Here is a 23,161-nt window from a genome sequence, read left to right on the forward strand (position 1 = left end):
TTTTGCCCTTCGGTAAATGCCCACAGCAGGTCATTACCGAAGGCTTCTGCCCTTCGGTAAATACCCTCGTATGGTGATTACCGAAGGCTTCTGCCCTTCGGTAATTACCGAGGGCTTCTGCCCTTCGGTAATTACCGAAGGCTTTTGGCCCTCGGTAATTACCGAAGGCTTTTGGCCCTCGGTATTTACCGAAGGCTTTTGGCCCTCGGTAATTACCGAAGGGCAGAAGCCCTCGGTAATTGTTAGCGACAAGAGATTTACCGAAGGATTTTTGGCCGTCGATAAGCCTTCGGTAAACACCCATTATCGACGGCCTATGGCATTTTCCGAGGGCTTCTGGCCTTCGGTAATGCCCTACTTTTTTGTAGTGTGTTAGAAGTTGGTAAAAGTGGTTAAAAGAGGTTATGGGTGGTCTAAAAGTGTTAATTTTTGCAGAATTATGGAGTACAGCTAGGCAAGCAGAATTGGCTAGTTGGGCGAGCCAACTCGCTTAACTTAAGTAGTTTGACGTTTTGACTCTAGCTGGGCGAGCAAAATTTGCTGTGTATGGTTTTAAAGGATATACTGATTTGTTGTATGATCTATGGAAATGTGAAGAACTTATGTTTAAATGGAAATAAGATTATGTCTATATCATTAATTATGTATGATATGATGAAGATGATGATTATGTGATTGATAAAGTAAAATGGTTTAAAGTGGGTTATGTTATGATACGTAAAGTTGTATGTGTATGTAATTTTATTGAATGGAAAGTTATGTAAATTAGTTCCAAGGAGGAACTTCTAGGTGGTGGTTTTCAAGTATTGTTAGTATGGATGGTCGAAGTTAAGTTGGGGTTTATCCTGACATTCCAATGATCATTCATGCCCAATTAGAGAATAATGAGTCGTGTTGTGAGAATAGTAGGAGGTTGTAGCCTGAGAGCATATCTCTAGTTGGCAAAGGCATTTAAAGGATCAATCTCGTGTGGTAGCTTGGGGTAGTACAATTGTTCCATATGTGCAGGAACATCTGTAATATAACTCGACATTTCATACAATATTCAAATAGTCAGTCTAGGTCCTTGCATGTTAAGATGTTTGGGTTGATGTAAGTTATATAAATTATTCATGTATGCTATGTTATAAATGTTATATGACTTGTCTTGTATCTAGCTTACCATTGCTTTTGTGATGTTTGTCATTGTGTATGTTTGTCTTTTGCGATGATCATTTTGGTGGGGCGTTAGGGAAGAGATATCTCTTTAGTTGTTTCAGCGTGAAGAGGAAGATAAAGTGTAGATAGGTTCATTCTTCAAACGTATAATCTCTTTTCTATGGAAATCTTTTGTAAGTTTTAACTATGTAACGTTTATTTTAGTAATTTATACAATTAAAATGGAATGCTACACAAATAATAATAATAAATAATTGAAATAATAATGATAATAATAATAATAAATAATAAAATTCTGATGTATCTGTTGATAAAAATATATGAAAAACAAAATTAAAATTCAGTTTTGACATATTTTCGTAAAAAGCAATCATAAAAAAGAAGACAATTCGGGTTTTTGAAAATCGTATTTCAACCTTTATAAAACCGTTTTACGCATGTAAATATAATCTACATTATGGTTAATCAGAAGGAAAGTAATTTATCATCGTAAATAAAAAAAGTAACTGTGTTACAGCAGAAAAAAAAATAACTCCACGTCGTTAATCATTGGTGGTGCTGTGATAAGTCATCAAATAAAAAAACAGTGATATATTGAATATGTATTTTGATTTATCAGTATCTAAAAAAATTTGTTGGAATTTCATATTATTAGAGTTTAATATATTGAATTTTAACATCGTTTTTTTATTCTTTCTTACTTTTAGTTAATTGGGCGTACACTAATATCAGTTAGTTTTATATCTTAATTTTTATTTGAGTGCAACCTTAGAATTTTATCATTATACAACTTAAATCATATATAAAAAATAAGATTAAATATGTTTTTAGATTGTTTATGTTTTAAATTTTAAACCAGTGTGATTTTAAATTTTTGAAATAAATAAATACAGTTCATATATCATTTAAAGATGACTTTGAATTGTATATATTATTTTGATAAATTTTAATTTAAATATTAGTATATTGTTAAAAAAATTATATTGATTCATTCTTAAAATTTAAAAACTAAAATATATGAAACATTCCTAAGCTCTCCCCGATGGTCCTGAATAAGTTTTTCAGCATATTGCAGCATCAGTCAAACAAAACCAACCTCATCAACATCAATGTAACATACAATTTCAAGTTAATAAAATAACTATGATAAATAAAACATAAAATTTAAGAGCTAGAAAAAAAGTTTCCTAATATAAAATTAATGCACTCTCAGCATAAATGTCTCCTAAAATGCAACAGAAACATGTTTTGCATGTATTTGCCCCAGGAACATGCAAAAAACATTCTCCACATATCTATTGAGTATTAGATAGTATCGATGATTTACTGAACATGAGTTGGACCTTTCCATTTGAAGAAAGATCAAGGGTAGTGTTTCGACCAGATCCGAGGGGGACCTTGTTAAAACACACAAGTTTGTTTGTCGAAGATCGGGCGGGCGATCACGAACGGTAAAGGCGGGCGGGCGAACGGTAAAGGCGGGCGGGCGAACGGTGAAGCAGTCATGGATCGGGCGGACGCTTTCTCACTGACTGATGCAGATCGAGCGGTTCTGGCGCCGGGGGCGCTGGAAGCTGGCGCAAACCGGACGGTCGTTGCTGAATCCCACGAGCTGTTCGACCGGATCCGAGGGGGACCCTGTTAAAACACACAAGTTTGCTTATGGAAGACCGGGCGGGCGATCACGAACGGTAAAGGCGGGCGGGCGAACGGTGAAGCAGTCATGGATCGGGCGGACGCTTTCTCACTGGCTGATGCAGATCGAGCGGTTCTGGCGCCGGGGGCGTTGGAAGCTGGCGCAAACCGGACGGTCGTTGCTGAATCCCACGAGCTGAAGAAGGCCGAGCATGCATGTGGCGGTGGCGGACTGACGCAGCTCCACGCTCTAAGTTGGAGGCCGGACGAGTTTCTCCCTACGCGCTCCCAGTGGTGGTCCTCCTGCTCCAAGCCGGGTGGTCGGGTACCTGTCAAAGGCACTCCGACGCTCAAGTCAGTAATATGACAAGGCAATATGTGATGCATGTGTTGCATCGTAAGGAAAGTTGGTCTAGAACTCATACCTGAAACCTTTATTTATACTGATTGTAATGGGCTTTTACCTTTAGTGGGCCTGATAACGACCCTTTTACCTTTAGTGGGCCTGGTAACGACCTAGTCGCGCCTTAATGGGTCATTAGTATCTAACCATGTAGTTAACCAAGCACTGGACGCTGGGTCCTGTTTGCCCAATTGGGCGGACGTTCGGTTCATGACTGAGCTTGGAGGGACGTTCGGTTCATGACTGAGCTTGGAGGGACGTTCGGTCCATGTGCGATCGGGAGGCGTTCACTTGGACGTTCGGTCCTGGTGCTCGACCCAGGTGGACGTTCGGTCTTGGTGCTCGTCCCGGATGGACGTTCGGTCCATGATTGCTAAGTACCGGTCGGTACATAACGTTAGTTTGTACGCCCAGACGGTCATGACCTTTGGCGGGCGGCATTGTGTTAACCGCTCGCGGATGTCTTGGCGTCCGGTCCTATCCTACCGGTACATGGGCGTCCGCCCTGCCATACCTTCTCGACATTAAGGAGGATAACATGGATGACTGGTCCGTTAACTGATCACGGATGTCTTTCTGTACGGCGTCCGCTCCTGCTGGTACATATGGGCATCCGGTCCTGCTGGTACATAAGTCCCCTGAGCCCGAGCATAAATTTATTATGCAAAGGGGTTTTGTCCACGCCTGGATGGGCGACCTTGGAAGATCGCTCGCTCCATGAAAGCTCGGACAATCGTTCGTTTGGACGTTCGTTCTTGATTGTGACCTTGGCGGGCGACAGTGTTAACCGCTCGCTCGGTATATGCTGGGAGGACCTGTCGGTACATTAAGTCCCCTGAGCCCGAGCATAAATTTATTATGCAAAGGGGTTTTGTCCACACCTGGATGGGCGACCTTGGAAGACCGCTCGCTCCATGAAAGCTCGGACAATCGTTCGTTTGGACGTTCGTTCTTGATTGTGACCTTGGCGGGCGGTAGTGTTAACCGCTCGCTCGGTATATGCTGGGAGGACCTGTCGGTACATAAGCCCCCCAAGCCCGAGTATATATTTATTATGCGAAGGGGTTTTATAGATGGCCCCCGACTTCCTCAGTCCAGTTTTGGCGGAATGGTGGAGGTCGACTACGTACCTTGGAGGCCAAATGGCCGGACGCTTTACGTCGGACGACCGAATAACTTGGGACGAACGACCAAAGTTCGAGGCCGGACGCTCGAATGTTGAATGCCAAATCTGGCTAACGTTGAGGCCGGACGACCGAGACTTGAGGCTTGATAGCCGACAGCTAAGGCCAAATGGCCGAGAGCTTGTTGAAGCCGGACGGCCGAGAGTTGAGGCTGGATGGCTGACAGTGAGGCCGGACTGACGAGCGCTTTTTGAGGCCGGACGGCCGATAGTTGAGGCCTGGTGGCCGAAAGTTTGAGGCCGGATGGATGGGCGATCTTTGAGGTCGGACGGACGAGCGCTTTTGTCCGGGTGGCCGAGAGCTTGAGGCCGGATGGCCGAGAGCTTGTTGGGGTTGGACGGCCGGGAGTGGAGCTAGAACGGCCGGGAGTTCAGGCCGGATGACCCGATTCTGGATGCCAAATTTGGCTAAGTACCTAAGGCCGAATGGCCGGGTGGTAGAGGTCGAACACGTACCTTGGAGGCCAAATGGCCGAGAGCTTGTTGAGGCCGGACGGCCGATTGTTGCCCAATTTGGCAAAGTTATAATGAGGCCATGGACGGCCGGTCGGTTTACTCCCTTGGATAACGAACGGCTGAGGCCGAACCGTTGACGCCTTCGGAGGCTCTACTGATATTGAACAGCTAAGGCCTTAGTAGGCTATGTCGCGACCGAACGGTTGGGGCCCCGGGAGGCCGGGCGGTAGAGGCCGCGGAGGCCAAGAGATTGAGGCCATGAGACCGATCGGTTATGGGTCTTCGGAGCTTGTGATCCCGCTGGACGGCAATGGTTCTTCCGAAAGAACTCCCCGTTCTCCGCCCGTCCAAGTTGAGAGTGGTTCTCGGTGGAACACTCTTATCATCAACTTGGTCTTTTGGCGCGGACGACAGTGGTTCTCGGTGGAACTCTCCGTTCACCGTCCGGCCAAGTTGAGAGTGGTTCTTGGTGGAACACTCTTATCATCAACTTGGTCTTTTGGTGCGGACGGTAGTGGTTCTCGGTGGAACTCTCCGCTCACCGTCCGGCCAAGTTGATAGTGGTTCTCGGTGGAACACTCTTATCATCAACTTGGACTTTTTCTACGTTTGATGCAGGATGATTGAGGAGAGCCCTTTTTGCGAATATGCACTTGTGCAATTATTGCGGGTTACCTGCATTACGAAGGGAATATAATCGAATTTCAAGTTTAAAGAAAGTAGATGGTTATACCGTGTAAGGTAGACCGGTGGGTTTAACATGCTCGGATGAGAATGGTTGTTCCCAGAGAGCACTTATGAGAATAATGGTCCGTGGCCCAGGAGAACTTCCCAATAGACGTTAATGACCATCACTGGCCCAGGAGTCCCTGGAGAATCTTCGGACGGATGACAGGCCTAGTGGCCGAGTACCTGTGTGGCCAAACGGTCGAACTCTTGTGAGGCCGATCGGCCCAATACTTGGATGTTGAGGCCACAAAAGGCCAAGCAGTAGATGTCGAGCGACCGGACACCTGCAAGGCCGAACGGCCGAAACGGATGTACGGAAGGCCGAATGGCCAAATTAATTGGAAGTCGAACGGACGAACGTATGCTGAGGCCGGATGGACGAGCGCATGTTGAGGCCGGATGGACGAGCGCTCTGAGGCTGGACGGACGAGCGCATGTTGAGGCCTTGTGGCCGAGAGTTGGCGGCCGGAAGTTAATGCCTGACGGATGAACGCTTAATGAGGTTGGATGGACGAGCGCTCTGAGGCCGGACGGACGAGCGCATGTTGAGGCCTTGTGGCCGAGAGTTGGCGGCCGGATGGGCGAGCGTTCGTTGAGGACGGCCGGTCGAGAGCTTGAGGCTGGATGTCCGGGGGTGGAGCTTGGAGGCCAACTGACCGAATGGCGGACGCCAACTTTGGCTGAGGCCGGATGGCCGAGAGCTTGTCCGGACGGCCGAGAACTTCAGGCTTGACGTCCAGGAATGGAGTTGGAACGGCCAGGAGTTCAGGCCGGATGACCAGATTCTGGATGCCAAATTTGGCTAAGTACCTAAGGCCGAATGGCCGGGTGGTAGAGGCGAAACACGTACCTTGAGGCCAAATGGCCGGGTGGCGGATGCCAAATTTGGTTGAGGCCAGTCCGGGAGTTGAGGTCGAATGGTCGGGAGTTCAGGCAGGATGTCCGGATGTTGGATGCCAAATTTGGCTAAGTACCTAAGGCCGAATTGCCGGGTGGTAAAGGTGAAACACGTACCTTGGAGGCCAAATGGCCGGATGGCGGATGCCAAATTTGGTTGAGGTGAGGCCGGACGGCCGAGAGATGAAGCCGGACGGCCGAAAACATACTAAGGCCGGAGGGCCGATAGTACGAGGCCGGAAGGCCGAATGCTTGGGGCCGGACGACCGAGAATTAAGGTCGAACGACCAGGAAATTAGGTCGGACGGCCGAGACTTGCGTAATGTTGATGAAGCCGAGTGCAAAGGGCTGAAGGGCCGGGAGTTGACGTTCTTCTGAGGTGCCCCTCATTGGTTCCTTGTGTTTACACTGGGGAATACCCACTCGGCCCCACGGTGGGCGCCAAATGTTTCGACCGGATCCGAGGGGGACCCTGTTAAAACACACAAGTTTGCTTGTCGAAGACCGGGCGGGCGATCACGAACGGTAAAGGCGGGCGGGTGAACGGTGAAGCAGTCATGGATCGGGCGGACGCTTTCTCACTGGTTGATGTAGATCGAGCGGTTCTGGCGCCGGGGGCGCTGGAAGCTAGCGCAAACTGGACGGTCGTTGCTGAATCCCACGAGCTGAAGAAGGTCGAGCATGCATGTGGCGGACGACACAGTGGCGAACTGACGCTGCTCCACGCTCTAGGTTGAAGGCCGGACGGGTTTCTCCCTACGCGCTCCCAATGGTGGTCCTCCTGCTCCAAGCCGGGTGGTCGGGTACCTGTCAAAGGCACTCCAACGCTCAAGTCAGTAATATGACAGGGCAATATGTGATGCATGTGTTGCATCGTAAGGAAAGTTGGTCTAGAACTCATACTTGAAACCTTTATTTATACTAATTGTAATGGGCTTTTACCTTTAGTGGGCCTGATAACGACCCTTTTACCTTTAGTGGGCCAGGTAACGACCTAGTCGCGCCTTAATGGGTCATTAGTATCTAACCATGTAGTTAACCAAGCACTGGACGCTGGGTCCTGTTTGCCCAATTGGGCGGACGTTCGGTTCATGACGGAGCTTGGAGGGACGTTCGGTCCATGTGCGGCCGGGAGGCGTTCACTTGGACGTTCGGTTCTGGTGCTCGACCCAGGTGGACGTTCGGTCTTGGTGCTCATCCCGGATGGACGTTCGGTCCATGATTGCTAAGTACCGGTCGGTACATAACGTTAGTTTGTACGCCCGGACGGTCATGACCTTTGGCGGGCAACATTGTGTTAACCGCTCGCGGATGTCTTGGCGTCCGGTCCTATCCTGCCGGTACATGGGCGTCCGCCCTGCCATACCTTCTCGACATTAAAGAGGATAACATGGGTGGCCGGTCCGTTAACTGATCGTGGATGTCTTTCCGTACGGCGTCCGCTCCTGCTGGTACATATGGGCGTCCGAGAAGATTGGATGTAGGCTTGGCCGAATTAGTATATATCTTTGTGTGAATTTCTCTATCCCTTTTGCATTGTTATTCATTCTTTATCACTTGCATTCCAAGAAAGGTTCAAAGATTTTGAAAAGAGTTTTAAAAGAACAATTTTTATAAAGCAAAGTCAATTAACCCCCCTATTGGTTGAGAAATTTGGCCTATAATTTCTACAATCCTTCTTATAAAACATCAAACATTGTAGTCTCCCACTCTTGTTTCTTATACGTTTAGCATCCCTACTCGCTAGTGACACATACGCTGGTCAATAAGCTAAAATTGGTCGTGAAGCTGCACTGAAGTGTACAACTCGTCAGGTTGCTCACTTGCGCTCATCGGGTAGGTCCACCAAAATGTGAAAGTCCATTTCTATTTACTAGTCCAATATCTATAAACACACTTAAATATAATAAGCTTAGGTGCGACAATTAAATAGAAAACTAGACCTTGAGTAGTTAAATAGAAACTTCTCAAGACATGTTCATTTGGCACTCAGTCACTGTTAATAATATTTTTTGATCTCCAGAAACAAAACCAAAAACTTGTTGATGGATCGACAAGTGTACCGAATCGTACAAGTAATATAAAATGGTAAGACCAAGTATCGTATCCCTGAAGACTCTCGACACTAAACAATTGTGTGATAACTCAATTAATTAAGACTTAAATAAAACGAGATTGTTGGTGTCAAATGCAAAGACATAAAATTAAATATGAATGCAAATTGATCAATAGTAGAGTAACACAAAGATGGACAAATTTTGTTTAATATGAGATGAATATGTTGTTGGGGTTAGATTTCACCAAGTTCCTTCTCATGTATATAAGAATTCCTCTTTATGCATTAATGTTAACGTCACTCACTAAATTACTTAGAACCCGATCCCTCGGTGCAATAAGCTTGCCTTAATTCCTAGTTCGTGCAATTCCTAGCGTTCCTAGAAAATTAAGTCTGAAGGTCAAGAGCTTAAGATGACCAAGTACTCATACCCTCATCCTTGAGAAATATTACCCTTGGGAGAATTCAACAAGAAACTTAATTGTAAGGAACCTCCCGACTCTCATGCAATTCATAAATCATGCTACTAAATGAGTTAAATAGAGCAAACATTGAAACAGATTAATTCCCTAACAATTAATGAATAAAGTAGATAAATTAAGAATTAATTCAAATACATGAGAGTTCACAAGGTTACATCATTCCCCAACAGCAAATAGAGTTTAGTTCCCCATAGACATGGAGAAACTAGATGAACAATGGAAAAACATGAGATAGTAAAACCCTAAAAGTAGAAGAGGAAGCTCCCGCCTCCAGATCTACCTTCAGAGGGTAGAAGAGTGTGCTGTTGTGTTGTTCCAGCCAGAGATACAAAACCTAGAGCTCTTGGGTCATTTAAATAAAGTTGGAAAAGAGTAGAAACATGGCCCGGTCCAAAAGAGTTGAAATAAAGCAAAAATTGGGCCGAATCTGCGACGCACGACGCTCGGGCGCTTCATTTAGGGCGCCCGGGCGATGGACGTCGATTTTCATTGGGCTTGAGCCTTCAATTGGACGCCCGAGCTTCGGGGGTCGACGCTCGGGCGGCCTAAGAGGGTGCTAGGGCGGCGAACATCGATTTTTCTACGCTCAAGGTTCCTGTAGGGTGCCCAAGCTTCGTTCGGTTTCCCCTTTTTTCCAGGTCTTTCTAAGCTGTATCTCCTTAGCACTTCATCTCTGCTTCTTGTATTAACTCATTTTCTATCAAAACGAAGGGAACTAGTCATAAAATCATCAAATTCAACCTCAACTCTCTTGTTCACACAACTTAATGAAAAAGCATGAGTCCAAACAAGTTTCTAAGTAAAAAAGTGTGCATTTAGTATCAAAATTACTTCACAGATAATGGTATTTTAAGTCGTTATCAGTCACCACCATCTCAAGACAACTTTGGTGACAATAATGATGCTTAAAGTATGCTTTTCCAAATTCAAATGTAATTATGCATATCAAATTCCATAAATAGAAGCAAAGGTACACAATAATTTTAAAAAAATCAATAATAATCAGAATCACATTTGAATGTAAAGCATGTTCAAAATCATAATCTCAATCTCAAAAGAAAGGAACAATGAGCTCAACTAACTTACTTCAAATTGAAACTTCTTTTGGTAGACTAAAACAAGATCGTAATACTCTGTTAATGATTGATGCAAGATAATATATAATTTTCCAATGTATCTTCTTTAGAATCTTCCTAGTTCTTTATAAAGAAATACCAAAATACTTTCCATACTTACCATAAAAAACAAGGATGATTTAGAATCATTCTTCTTCCAAAGCATCAAAACATCAAGTCCATACAAACTAACTTGTAGGAAAAAAAATGCATTTATGTGATTTTCAATCTGTTAGTTCCAATTGTCATCATAGGCATCAATATGTCCAAATGCATTTGTACCAAGAGGACATTCCAAAGCGGCTTTAATAATTCTATGGTGGTCTAAAATGATGAGACAACATGCACAATGCACCCTAAACAACCAAGACAATGGGCGCAACATAAAACCACAATTTCCACCTATGAATGATAACAAAATAAGTGCGAACACTATCAAAAAATTTGTGATGCAAACAATTATTCAATTAACATCCTAAACACTGTTCAACTAAAAATTAAAAAAGAACATACGAAACATGTTATGCCTATTCATGTTAATGTCATTGAAAACAACACAATAGCTTCAATTTCGACAAAATGCACACAACATTGGGGATTCAATTTAGACAGATTGCACAAGGGTTTCCATTTGGACAGATTGCAACAACCACAAACACAAAGAGCAAACCATAAATACATTGATACACAAACATATTCATATACAAACAAAGAAAGACTCAGAACTTACCTGGATGGTCCGTGAGGCAGTTAACAATTTAGGGCTTCTGGATAACCATGAACTCTCCTTCGACGAAGATATAGTAAGCACGAACCTTCAACAGCAAGGTCCCAAACACACACGAATAGTCCTTGACCAAGAACCCCCCACGAAGAAGCCTCAAACTATCGAGCAACACCCTTGGAACCATAATCGTCATGTCACAACACTGGCCTCCCATCGGTACCGTATAATGATTAAGATAGTATAGCAATGCATATTAGGTGAGTTTATTAATATCGCTAGTGTAGAATTGACTTTTAAAGTCACCCCATAGACGTCGGACCACAAAATAACCAACGTAAATTATTGACCGGTGGCATTTTTGTAAATAAGTTGGGCATATAGACGTCGGTTAGGAGGGCCCCCGACGTCTATAATATTATAGACATCGAGGCCCCCCTACCCGACGTCTATATGCCTGACAGGTAGGTGAAAAGTAATTTTTTTCTGCCATATAGACGTCTGATTCCGTTAGTCCGACGTCTATATACGATATAAATGTCGGTCCCCCTGTCACAGACGTCTATATGACTGACAGGGTAGGTGAAAAGTTAACCTATACGTCGGACCTGGGTCCTTGCCTAGTTCTCATGTCACCGTATTCATTTTCTTTGTTGATTGGAATGGAACTAGGCAAGGATCCAGATTCGGTTTTCGGTTGAAATGCCATAAGAGGTCCAAAAGACGCAACCTTTTCTATGACGAAACTAGCAAAGGAAGAAGGTGTCACTATGCTACCCAAAGACACGAGTTGTAGTAGACGTCGGTTAATGCCATGTCCAACGTCTATAGTGCCCTTAGACGTCGATTAAAGGCATTAACCGACGTCTATAGTGCCCTTAGACGTCAGTTTTGGTGTAATTTGACGTCTTTTATAGACGTCGGACACTATAGAGTCCGACGTCCCATTAACGTCACCCATAAAGACGTTGGATCGGGATCTGACGTTAAAAGCCAAAAATAATAGACGTCTAAAGTCCTTTCTACACTAGTGTATATTGATTAGACGAGTCTAACAATACACATCAGACGAGTCTTTCCATTCAATGATTAAGAGAATATAGGAAAAAATTACATGAGATTGTCCATACAATAATTAGATAAGTATAACAAAATATATTATACAAGTTATTTCATTCGTTGATTAGACGAGTATAACAAAAATTATTACACAAGTCTGGGAATACATTGATTAAATAAACAAAGCAAAAGAATTGGACGGGATTGTCGATGTATTGATTAAGCAAGTCAAGTAATAGACATTAGATAAGTCATTCATATATCTATTAGGCGACTATAGCAATATACATTAGACAAGTCTTTCAACACAAATTAGATGAGTCTATTAATAAACATGAGACAAGTTTGTTCTTTTACTACTTAGATGAATCTTGCAATACACATTAGACGAGTTTATTCATATATTAAATAGATGAGTATAACAAAAAGCATTACACAGGTCTAGCAATACATATTAGACGAGTATGTCCATATATTGATTATATGAGTATAGCAACAAACTATTAGATGAGTCATTTCATACATTGACTAAATGAGTCCGCTAGTGCAGTAAAGAGAAATACCACTGGTTATTTTCTTGTATACACAGCGGTTCCTAAACCGAGATATATACAGACGAGGCAAAAAGGAGTGAACCGAGGAAGTATGTGGGGTCTTTTGCATCGGTTGGTTTCGAACCGAGGCGGTAGATGCCTTATTTTTATTTAATTTATTTTTTTTCAGAAAATGGGGACTTTTGTGTTTTCCAAATATTTTCTTTTTCTTTTTTATTTAGGACAACAGAGGCGGCGACGAAACAGCCAAAGGCCGCGACGAACGACTGAAGGCGGCGATGAACGACCGAAGGCGGTGACGAACAACATACTTCACGTGAGAGAAATAGAGACAACAAAGACAACCAACGGTGGAAGCAACGGTGACGACCGATGATGGAGGCAGCGGTGACTTCCAACTATGGAAGCACCGACGACGACCAGCATTTAAGAAGTATAAAATTGATTTGAAGGATTAAAGAAAAAAGTGAAGAGGATGTATCTTAAACTCTTCTTCTAAAGAAAAAAACTAACAACTAATATTTGTCGGATAAAAGACACGTATCACTAAATAAATTGACAAGCTGAGTAAGGACACGTGCAAGTCATTTGCTCTCACCAAAACCTACTCTTAGTGAAAGCGCATTTGATACACACGATGAACCCTCTCTTACTTTTTTTCCCTTGCTATCTGACAGAGAGATTCTCTCTCTTTCACTCTATTACATTTCTATTGCTAGGAATCACGCGAAAAGATTTTTATCAATGGCCTTGTAAACTTAAGGCCTTATGTATATACCATTTGAAAACATTTTTCCTTTGTTTTCTTCATCCAGTTGAAGTTCCTGTCCCTCTATATTTGTATTTGATAGCCCAAAACAGGTAATGTAAGAAGTTCAACGCACTTAGCACACACATAAGCCAGTAAAACCTGTCTAGGTCATAGTGGTTAAGGTTGGCCCCAGATAGCCATGGTCTGTGTGAGGTATTGCCAGTGACACTATTTACTATTGATACAATCGCTGAACTTAGGTAGTATCCCACAGCCAAAGAGGCAAAAGAGAGTGATGTGGCCAACGATCTCATGCTAGAGGGTGCTTCTGTGAAGAAAAATTCTAACAATCCAGCCAAGGTGAAAAGATCAGCTGATCCAAGGAACAAGTACTGGAAAGCAATCCAAAAGAATGTGATAGGGAGTGGTTTGGTTGCATCATCTAAAAGGCCTGAGTGAGTTGCCACCCTTTTCCTTTTCACTTCAACAACAGCTGCCACTGCCATAGCCACTATAGAGAGTACTAATCCAATTCCAATTCTTTGGAGGTGAGAAATTCCCATCTCTGTTTTGGTCACTCTTCTTGCAAATGGTATGATGATGTGGTCATACACTGGTGCTAGGATCATGATGAAGAGCACTGGGAAGATTGGTAAAGAGGATGGTGGCACCTTCAGTGAACCTAGTTTGGTGTTCATTGTTGCAGCTTGTTCAACAGAGAATGTAGATAGTTGGGCCAGGCAGCAGTTTAGCATAATGGTGCAAGCAAATATGGGTAGTACTTTTAGCACTATCTTCACATCTTCAACTTGCTCCACAGTGCATTCCACTGATGAACACATTGGATTCTTTTCAAGAGCTCTATTGAGAAATTTCAGGGTATTTGTTGGGTCTTGTCTTTCCTTGTTTGCAATGCCAGCTTCTTTTCCTTCTTGTTTTCTACCCGAGATTAGATTAGAAGGGCTTGAATTCATATTCACCACTGCACTGCTAGAATTTCTATTGAAGCAGCCGCTTAGTGAAGCAGCAACTAGTACCTGCTTGGTCAAACACAGGAAGAATACATAATTCAGAGAGTGAAGATTAGTATGGAGCATTAAATGAGGAAAACTAAAGTTTGTGGTATATATGGGACTCAAATTCGTTTTTCCTACATTTCTTAACAGTGGAAGTTTTTCTATGACTTATTTAATTTTTTTTTTCAATAAACACTTAAAAAATTATAATAATTTTTTTTATAAATTAAACTTAGATTATATAAATTGAAATCATTTTTTGAAGAACTAAAAAACTTCTAAAATATAAACATATAAATTAACTTTAACTAATAAGAAAAAATTAATTCATTGTTTTCTGATGTATATTTATTAGAGCAATTTAACTTGTCTTCAAGCTGTTTTCATTTTTCTTCATAAATTAAAGAATTTTTAAAATCGTTTTTCTAAGTTGTTTGGTCCATCTTCTAAAAGAAAAAAAAAATAGGGCAACAGCTCCTTCTAATAACCAAGGATATTGATAAATATAAGTTATTATTATTACCTTGAAAATGGTTGTGAGTGGACTTCCAGAAGGTATCTTGCTCCTATAAGTAGCAGAGCCTGCCAAGAATACAGGGATAGACAGAACTATACTTATAGTAGCGATTCCAAAACCCCATTCCCACCCTTTGTTGTCTTCAACCCACACTACAAATGTAACTGCAATAAGGGCACCACAAGATAAGCAAAAGACAAAGTAGTTGAAGAAGGTTGATCTTTGCTTTCTTCCAGATGGGGTAGCCTCATCAAATTGCTCAGCACCGTGTGCAGGTAATGACCCCTTAATTCCTCCAACTCCAAGAGCCACCAAATAAAGTCCAGCATATAACATTGCTGCTTTCCCACCACTAACTTCATGACATGGAGTTCTTGGATCACATGCTGGAGGCTTCAGTGAACGCACACGAGCTTGTACAGTCAGTATAATCAATCCCTGCACGCACAATTTCCTATTCCCTTAGCCATGTACAGTGCTCAAGATAATTAACTATAAGGATCTTTCCTTTTACTGATAAGAAAATAGTTGTACATAAATTATACAGTACGAAAGAATCTGAGAAAAGGTGAAACAGACACATAAGAAAAAAAAATGGTATAGAAACAGTATGCTATAAATTTATTGCATGGACATATATATAACATATAACTAGTTACTGTTTGCACGTATGAACATGGAATTTTAAAAGTCAAACATATAAAAGACTAGTACAATGTGTACCATTTCTAAAATGTGAGCAAATAAGGAAGTGTCGACATCTGTTTGATGAAAATTAGCCACGTAAGTGGACCAAGGCCATGTGCTCAACCCCACTTCAGCCCCTGGACCGTATAGCCTAGAAAATGACTTCTTGTATTACTCTATCAACTACAAATCATGATACGTCACTTTGAGATTTTGGCATCTTAATAATAAGGTATATCTTCCATATACAGTCCTATAGCATGCGATATTTTGCAGCTCTCACAATGTAACTGTCAAAACGACATCTTTGCTTTCATGAAACTTCTCTGGCTATACCCGAGGTTGGCCATGTTAGATTGTTTGATCACAAATATCTTGAATCGGTTATTTCCTTTTTACCTACTTTCAGCCCCACAATGATCGGTCCAATATCATAAATAACGTGTTAATTAGTATACATTGGCCTTTAATTGCACCTCCTACAGTTTTTTAAGTTCCAGAGGATTTGACTTTGAATTGCGTGTTAGATAAGCCTTGGTATGGGACGATAAACTAAGCAATAAATAACTAAGTATAATAATACCTATTCAATAAAGTATGACTTTCAACATCAATTTTTATTACTCTTCCCTAGAAAAAAGCCTGTTTTGCTCTCTCACTGTAAAGTGACGTGAATTTTCATATAAAATTTAAGATAGTATTTATTAAAGGTGACGTGAACGAAAAAAAAATCATAAATCGAGCAAAGGTCAGAGAACAGACTCAAGAAGGCATAGATGGTGTGTGGCAATCCTAGTATATCGATGCTAATTTTACAAAATTACCAATCATGCTTTATTTTGCCTTTATCAAATTCTAATAAGCAGCACTATTATGCAGATGCATGAAGTTCTTCTAAAGATTGTAATTGTTTATTTTGGGAAAACTAAAATGAAGTTTGTGAAAAGTCTAAAATTGTAGAAATATAAGTATGTATGTATGAAATAGGTGTCCATGGTTATTAGCAGTGATGGCGTACAGAAAAGGGCATGTGTTTATGAGAAAGCCAAAACGACAACAGATGTTACTTTCCATGTTCAAACATGACCGAACGAAATCTCTATTTATGAAACATGTGGCAGTGGCACAAAAACATAGGGTCCTAGGCATTCTCAAAGAAATTATTTATACGTTGCATGAGAGATGCATATAAATAGCTGGGTCCACCTCTATCTTTAAATAAAATTAATTTTCTTCTGACTTTCTTTTTTCTAATGACACCAACAATAGTAAACACATATGAGAAGAAAAAAAAGAGAAACAAAACTCCCCCACCAACATTATTGTTATTTTGTCTCATACACTCTTATGTGTCACAAGCCACTTTTTTGTTTTTCTCTCTGCCACTGTTTGTCTTTCTTAGCCACCACTAGCAGTAGATTTCTTACACAATTTGGAGTTCAAGGTTAGCGTTGTACCAATGTGAGGAGATAAAAAGCTACCCATATGCTTTTCTTTTCTTTCTTTTTCGCTCTTTCCCTTTCCCAGTTGGTGCTGCCTTAAAATATGATTCTTGACTATGGCCAGTATCTAAGTGGGCGTTCGCTCATGCAATTCACGAGGTTTTCTGTGACCAAGTGCGCGAACGGATGCAGCAAAAAGAAAGCGAATCAAAGAGGAATAGATTAGACAGTTTTCTTTTTAATTAATTAATCGTTTTTTTTCAAATAATTGACATCTTTCAATTCTATTATCGCGATTTGGTTACATCGTTTGATGCAGCCCCGTCTTGCAAGTTGTGTTTGCACTTTGCAACTTGCGAATTGACTCAGATTCTGGTTAAGACACACATCAGACGCTTGCTCTTTAAGGAACCCAATACTAATCACAACTCAATCTCTTCTGTCCCCTTCCCTCTTCTCACTCTTCCTATTCAACAACCATTCTACAGTGCGAAAGGGAAAAAAACAAATGCAAAATTAAGGTACATAACACCAGATTGTGCTGCTGCAAGAGAGAGAAATGGTACTCCGAGATGGTGGAAGATACATACCAGGAATTCAATCACTGCGCTGATCAGATATATCTGATAAGTTGTGAAAAAAGCATCAGACAGAAAACCTCCGAGGAGGGCAAGGAGGAAAGCAGTTCCCATGAAATTTGTGACATTGTTGGCAGATTTTGAAGGGGACATATGCATGTACTGAATCATGTACAGCACCAAATTGCTTGCATTGGCTAGATATGCCAGATTCTCCAATACCTCCACCACTGCAGAAACACAAACACGCACACTTACAAATTAGTGCCGACACACACACACACGAAGGATAACAAACAACCCACTTGGACTAGTTTTAGCACCAAACCAACCCAATTTATCACACTCACAACAAACACATGCACACATCATATAAACTATTTAATGATAGAGAGATGGGATCAATTTGGGACAACACACCCAAAACGAAGGAGGCTGCAAGCATGCCACCATGGCGGCCTCTGACAGCAGGCTTGTTCCTCCAGTTCACATAGCCTTCCCATCTCGTTATCTGGTTTTGTTCCATTTCCTATATACAAGAAAATCAGAAAAAAAAAAGTAAATTAAATTAAAATTATAGATGAAGAACAGCATGTGATATAAATTAAGTGAGGAGAAGAAAAAAGGGCACCATGATTCTGAGTCTCTCTCTTTGTATTTTGTTTTTGGTTTGAATCTGTGAGAGAGAGAGAGAGAGAGAAAGAGAGAGAGAGAGAGAGTTAGGGGAGAAAAAGAAAGATGGCTGGTGGAGGATTTAAAGGGAGTGGAGAAGGAGTAAGGAAAGGAGCAACTTGGGCAGAATGGTCTAGACACTGCTGCTCTTCAACTATTAATAACAAATTGACTTTATTTTCTTCTATACACTCTTTAAGTAACGTATATTTTCGCATTTTGTAAACTCTTTATTTAATAATAAATACATCACATCTCTTAAAAGAAGCAATAAATACACCAGTTTACTTCATTATTGTTAAATTCATTGTGATCTATTAATTTAAATTCTATAATTTTTTACTTAAACTATTTTTAAAATATTTTTACAATTTTTATTAAAGATGTCCAATTTTAATTAGAGATGAAAAATAAATAACATTTGTATATAAAATTATGATAAGTATTAAATAAATATTTTTAATGAGTTTATATGGATAATGAGTACGAGTACGAGATTGATGAGTTAGAGTATTTTGATATTTAATCTAAGAGTCTAAGTTATTCATTAATAATTATTTGATGAATTTTATTTAAGTCTGCTTTTTAAATTCAAATGATTAAATAAAATTATCAAAGAAAGATATATTAACTATGGAATAATTATTCAAAATTTTAATTCATAATTTTTTTTATTTATTTAATTTATTTTACTAAAGATTAATTTTTTAAAGTTTATATTTTGACATAATTCATTTTTTTTAAAGATTAAATTTTTTTACATTAGTATTTTATTAAATAATTTGATTTCAATTGTATTTAAGAATTATTATTTTTATCTAAATTTATATTTAAATTTTTTTAATAAGTTTATTTAAGATTTAAAAATATTTATGAAAATAAAACTTTAATTCTTATACTTATAACTCAGGTTCTTAAGTAAGATTTTCAGTCATATAAAGATGTTAGTCTTTAAAATTTTATAAGAATAAAATTTTAATATGATTTACATGAGTCTAGACTTCTTTTATTTAGTTTTTTATGTTATTTATCTGTCGTGCTTTTAGAATATAATAGTTTTGATATATTAAAGAATTTTTTCATATATTTTACAGTAGAAATTAAAATAAGCAATAACAAAATTAAAAAAAAAAACTCAAAAAGAAAATTCAAATTTGATTTTTACCTTGTAGATGCTATTTTGTTTTCTTAATGGAGATGCTATTATGTTTTTTAAAAAAGTAATTCAAGATTTAAATTTTAATAATATATTTATATTTTAGTGTTGCTATTAATTGCACTTAATTTCCTTTTCGTTTTTCTTTATCTATCATCATTTTTTTTTGTTATATTTTTTGCGTTTTCTCTTCTCACAGTTGTTTTGTTGTCTCTCTCTCCTGTCATACGCGACAAAATTGAAGTATGCATTTATTTATCATTTACTATATAAACTTTTCGGTTATATTATTTCTCTTTCTTCTTTTCTTTCTTATTTCTATAAAACTTTAGAAAAAAAAAATGACATTTCGTTTTAGTTTCTTTATGCTTACGGATAATGAAAAGAAATCATTTATAATTCCTTATTATTCGAATTTTTCTATGCTAATTAAAAAAATATTAACCATGAATTTTAAGATAATTACTATAAAATTGAATAAACTTATCGCACATTCCTTTTAAAAATGTTTTCATATATTCGACAATTGGTATTGAATCATGAACTTCTTTTACTGTCAATATATTTAGATTAAATTCCTATTCTTATTGAGTTAGAATTATATATTTAATCAATTTGATTCAAGTGCATATATTTGTTTCTTTAATTTTATAGTACGTTGTTTTTTATTTTTTAAATTAATAAAATGTAACTTTACCATCAATTATGCTCTATATAAATATGTAAATACTTTTTACACTATAGCTTTGAAATATGAAATTAGGGAAAAAAAATAGCCAATTATCTAACACCAAAGAAGAGTTAATCATGAACAATTTGATCTCTGAAAGAAGTTGACAGATCAAATAATCAAGTTATAAAAATCATTACATATATAACTCAAGTTGACAGATTTGAAAAATTTATTAATAAAATTTAAAGCAAATGAATGTCCATATAAAACTCATTTACAGGAAAAATTAAAATTACATATATATATACACTATTAATTATAGGTTTACTTACTTATTAAAATTTATTCTTTAATTTTTCTTATTTAATTTAACTATTAATTAATTTTGTACAAATAGAGCTCTTGGACTTAATTCAACCATGGAAATCAATGCAAACCGTACTCAAGTGTGAACCAGGCTTTCATTTTTAAGAGCGATGCTTCCTCCACACTCATCTTTTTCTTACACCTCTCCAATTTTTTTATATTCTAAATTTATCCTTTTTACTTTTTACTTTTACCAATTTTATTTTTTATTTTTTAAAACTCTAATCTTAATTCCCTTTCACATTCACTTTATCTTTCATTCTCAACAGCAAGTCCCCATCCCTTACTTTCACTTTCACTTTCTTTTTTTTCTTAATTTCCATTTCGGTTAACACAAAATTTGACCGAAAGAGAAGAAGATAAACTCAACTAACTATGTTTTCTTTTATTCACTTTTTTTTTGTACTCAACAAATATACTTCTCTTTCATTGCACCATTGTAAGTACAAATATAATTTTAAGCATAGATTTTAAAGTTTGGTTATTTAAAGACAAGAAAGTGAGGAAGAAATTTTTAGCATATTATATTATGGAATCATGATACTTCAAAACTCATCAGAAGTTATAAATGTTTTAAATTTATACCATGCAGAATTTACTTTTTGTGTTAACGAAAGTGAAAATTAAGAAAAAGAAAAAAAGTGTCAGTGGAAGTGAAGACTTGCTGCTGAGAGTGAAAGGGAAAGTGAGAGTGAGAGAGAATTGTGATTAGGGTTTTGTAAAATAAAAAGTAAAATTGGTAAATATAGAATTTAAAAAAAATTGGAAAGGTGGAGGGAGAAGATAGGGTGGTGGAAGAAGCATCACTCCAATTTTAAATGACATCTTCTAATTAAAATATGTGGAAAATTGGTTGAGCCAGAAATAATATACACTTCCGACTATTTTGTTTGAAATAGATATATAGTAGAAATTTATGCGAATTATGTTACAGTTTTCTGACTACTGAACTATTAATTATTATGTTTTTACTTGCAATTAGCATTTTTTTATTTTTCTTCTATTAAACATAAAAAAAGATCAGCTTTTTTGTTTTTAGATTATCTAGTTACTCATTGTTGATGTTTATCAATATTATGCTTAATGATTTAAGAATACCTTTTCAACTTAGTTAAAATTCGTTTTTCCAATTAATTTTTACATAACTGAAATAGGATGTATATATATTAAATACATGTTCTCATTTTCACTTTTGCACTGTAATTAATAATTTACTTCACCCTACAAATCAGGATTATGTCCAATTAACAAGTAATATTTACTCTATTTAAGACAATTCAAAGAGGAATTCATAAGCATCACTTGCTATCTATTCTTTGATAAGTTTATCCAATGTCAAAACTTAGTACTTTTATACATCTCTTCTGAATTTTCAGGAGGATCCATGTAACTTTTTTTTCCATTTGAAATTAAAAGGAAAAACAAATATATAGTAAACACATAAAAGATATAGTTTTTCTAAATATATATGGTTCATATTTGTTTTTTTTTCTTTTGGAAAAGTTCATGCTAGTTATGTTTTTCAAACTATACTATCTAAAACAAAAGAAAATAAGAAATGACTAAAGTTAACGGTCCAACAATAATTAAAAATGCAAAATAAAAATATGCTATTAAAACAAATGTCAACGGTTCATGTCATAATTGAAGTAATTGTCACCATATGTCACATTTTTTATGCTGCCCATACATTTGTGCATAAGCCATAATCCTGAACAAATTTTTGGAGAAAGATTCATTTTTCAATTCTAAACAATAAATATACAATACAAAAATAACTAAAATTAACTCCAATGGATGATAAAAGTGTAAAGCAATTGGTTTTGAAATTTCTAAATTACTAAAATAATTTAAACAAAGTTTCGTAAAAATATATGGTTTAATATATTCTAGCTTTGTAAACTACCTATGCATGTTAACAAAACGTTGTGAATGGTCATCATTCATGTACATTTATGTTTTTAGACTTTTGTTATTGATGAATGAATTGAGAATTCAAAAATTCATTTATGTCTTATTTTCTTCCTCCAAACATAAAATAAACCATGTAAGAACTTAAATTTCGATACATATTAATAACATATATATGATATATATTAATAATATATATAATAAAGTGATGAATAATAATATTTTTAAAATTAATCTTATACATAATCCATAATTGTACAAAAAATATGTTTAATTCTTAATTGCGTCATTAAATCTCTAGCAAATTAAACATATGTATATGCAATGAAACATCATTCTCTCCGTTAAAATTTAAAAACAATGACATCTCATGAAATCTTTGCAAATATAAATAATATGTTATTTGTATAGGTATCATATTAAAAGTGATCATGTATATATTCTAAATAATGAGACTCGCTTATTTTAATATTAAAAGTTTAAACGTATAAATAGAATTTCAATTAACAAGTTTTATTATTTAAAATAATATTATCTCTCTAAAACTTTTCCTTTAAAATTTCTCTGCCCTCCCTCTAAGACTTCTAGTCCATAGTTCATATGCTTGAATATTAGAGTGTCTAAATGATCATTAAAGCGATGTCTTTAAGTCTATCTCATCAGTTTTTGTAAAAGAATAAGTTAGTTTCTACTCTTTTCTAAGTTTATGAGTTTTTTCCATGCATGTGAGCATTGTTCTGTCACATGTATCATTTGAGTCTTGTATAAGACTCTCTGCTATAATCAGTGGTACTAACGCTATTCCCTAATCATGTTTTTTGTGGTTTGTAGAGATAAATAAAGTTCCTTGAGCTAAGAGAGTCGTTTAAGTAGTGTATGTATTGATGTAGAGATTCTGTATTTGGAGTTATCCTGACGCTTTAATATGATAGTATGTGTTA

The 23,161-nt window shown here is 37.9% G+C and overlaps 1 protein-coding gene across 1 annotated transcript; it reads right to left on the reverse strand.

The window, feature by feature from the left end:
- Nucleotides 1-12,929: 12,929 nt before the first annotated feature.
- LOC124828740 (protein NRT1/ PTR FAMILY 4.6-like) lies at nt 12,930-18,236 on the reverse strand. The gene is made up of 5 exons (XM_047302110.2): nt 18,074-18,236; nt 17,863-17,971; nt 17,455-17,672; nt 14,742-15,173; nt 12,930-14,239 (listed from the first exon to the last, which is right to left on the reverse strand). Exons 1-5 carry the CDS (start codon nt 18,074-18,076, stop codon nt 13,259-13,261), a joined length of 1,743 nt encoding a protein of 580 aa, XP_047158066.1. The 5' UTR covers nt 18,077-18,236; the 3' UTR covers nt 12,930-13,258.
- Between the last annotated feature and the right edge of the window lie 4,925 nt (nt 18,237-23,161).

Source organism: Vigna umbellata, chromosome 1 (assembly GCF_029865625.1).
Source record: "Vigna umbellata cultivar VRB3 chromosome 1, Vumbellata_1.0, whole genome shotgun sequence".
Taxonomy (NCBI): domain Eukaryota; kingdom Viridiplantae; phylum Streptophyta; class Magnoliopsida; order Fabales; family Fabaceae; genus Vigna; species Vigna umbellata.

Excerpts from the sequence above, each read along its gene's own strand:
- LOC124828740 (XM_047302110.2), bottom strand. Across the intron at positions 17,673-17,862 it reads TGCAGCCTCCTTCGTTTTGG|TGGTGGAGGTATTGGAGAAT; the intron begins GTGTGTTGTCCC and ends GTGTTTCTGCAG. Across the intron at positions 15,174-17,454 it reads GCGCAGTGATTGAATTCCTG|GGATTGATTATACTGACTGT; the intron begins GTATGTATCTTC and ends TTGTGCGTGCAG.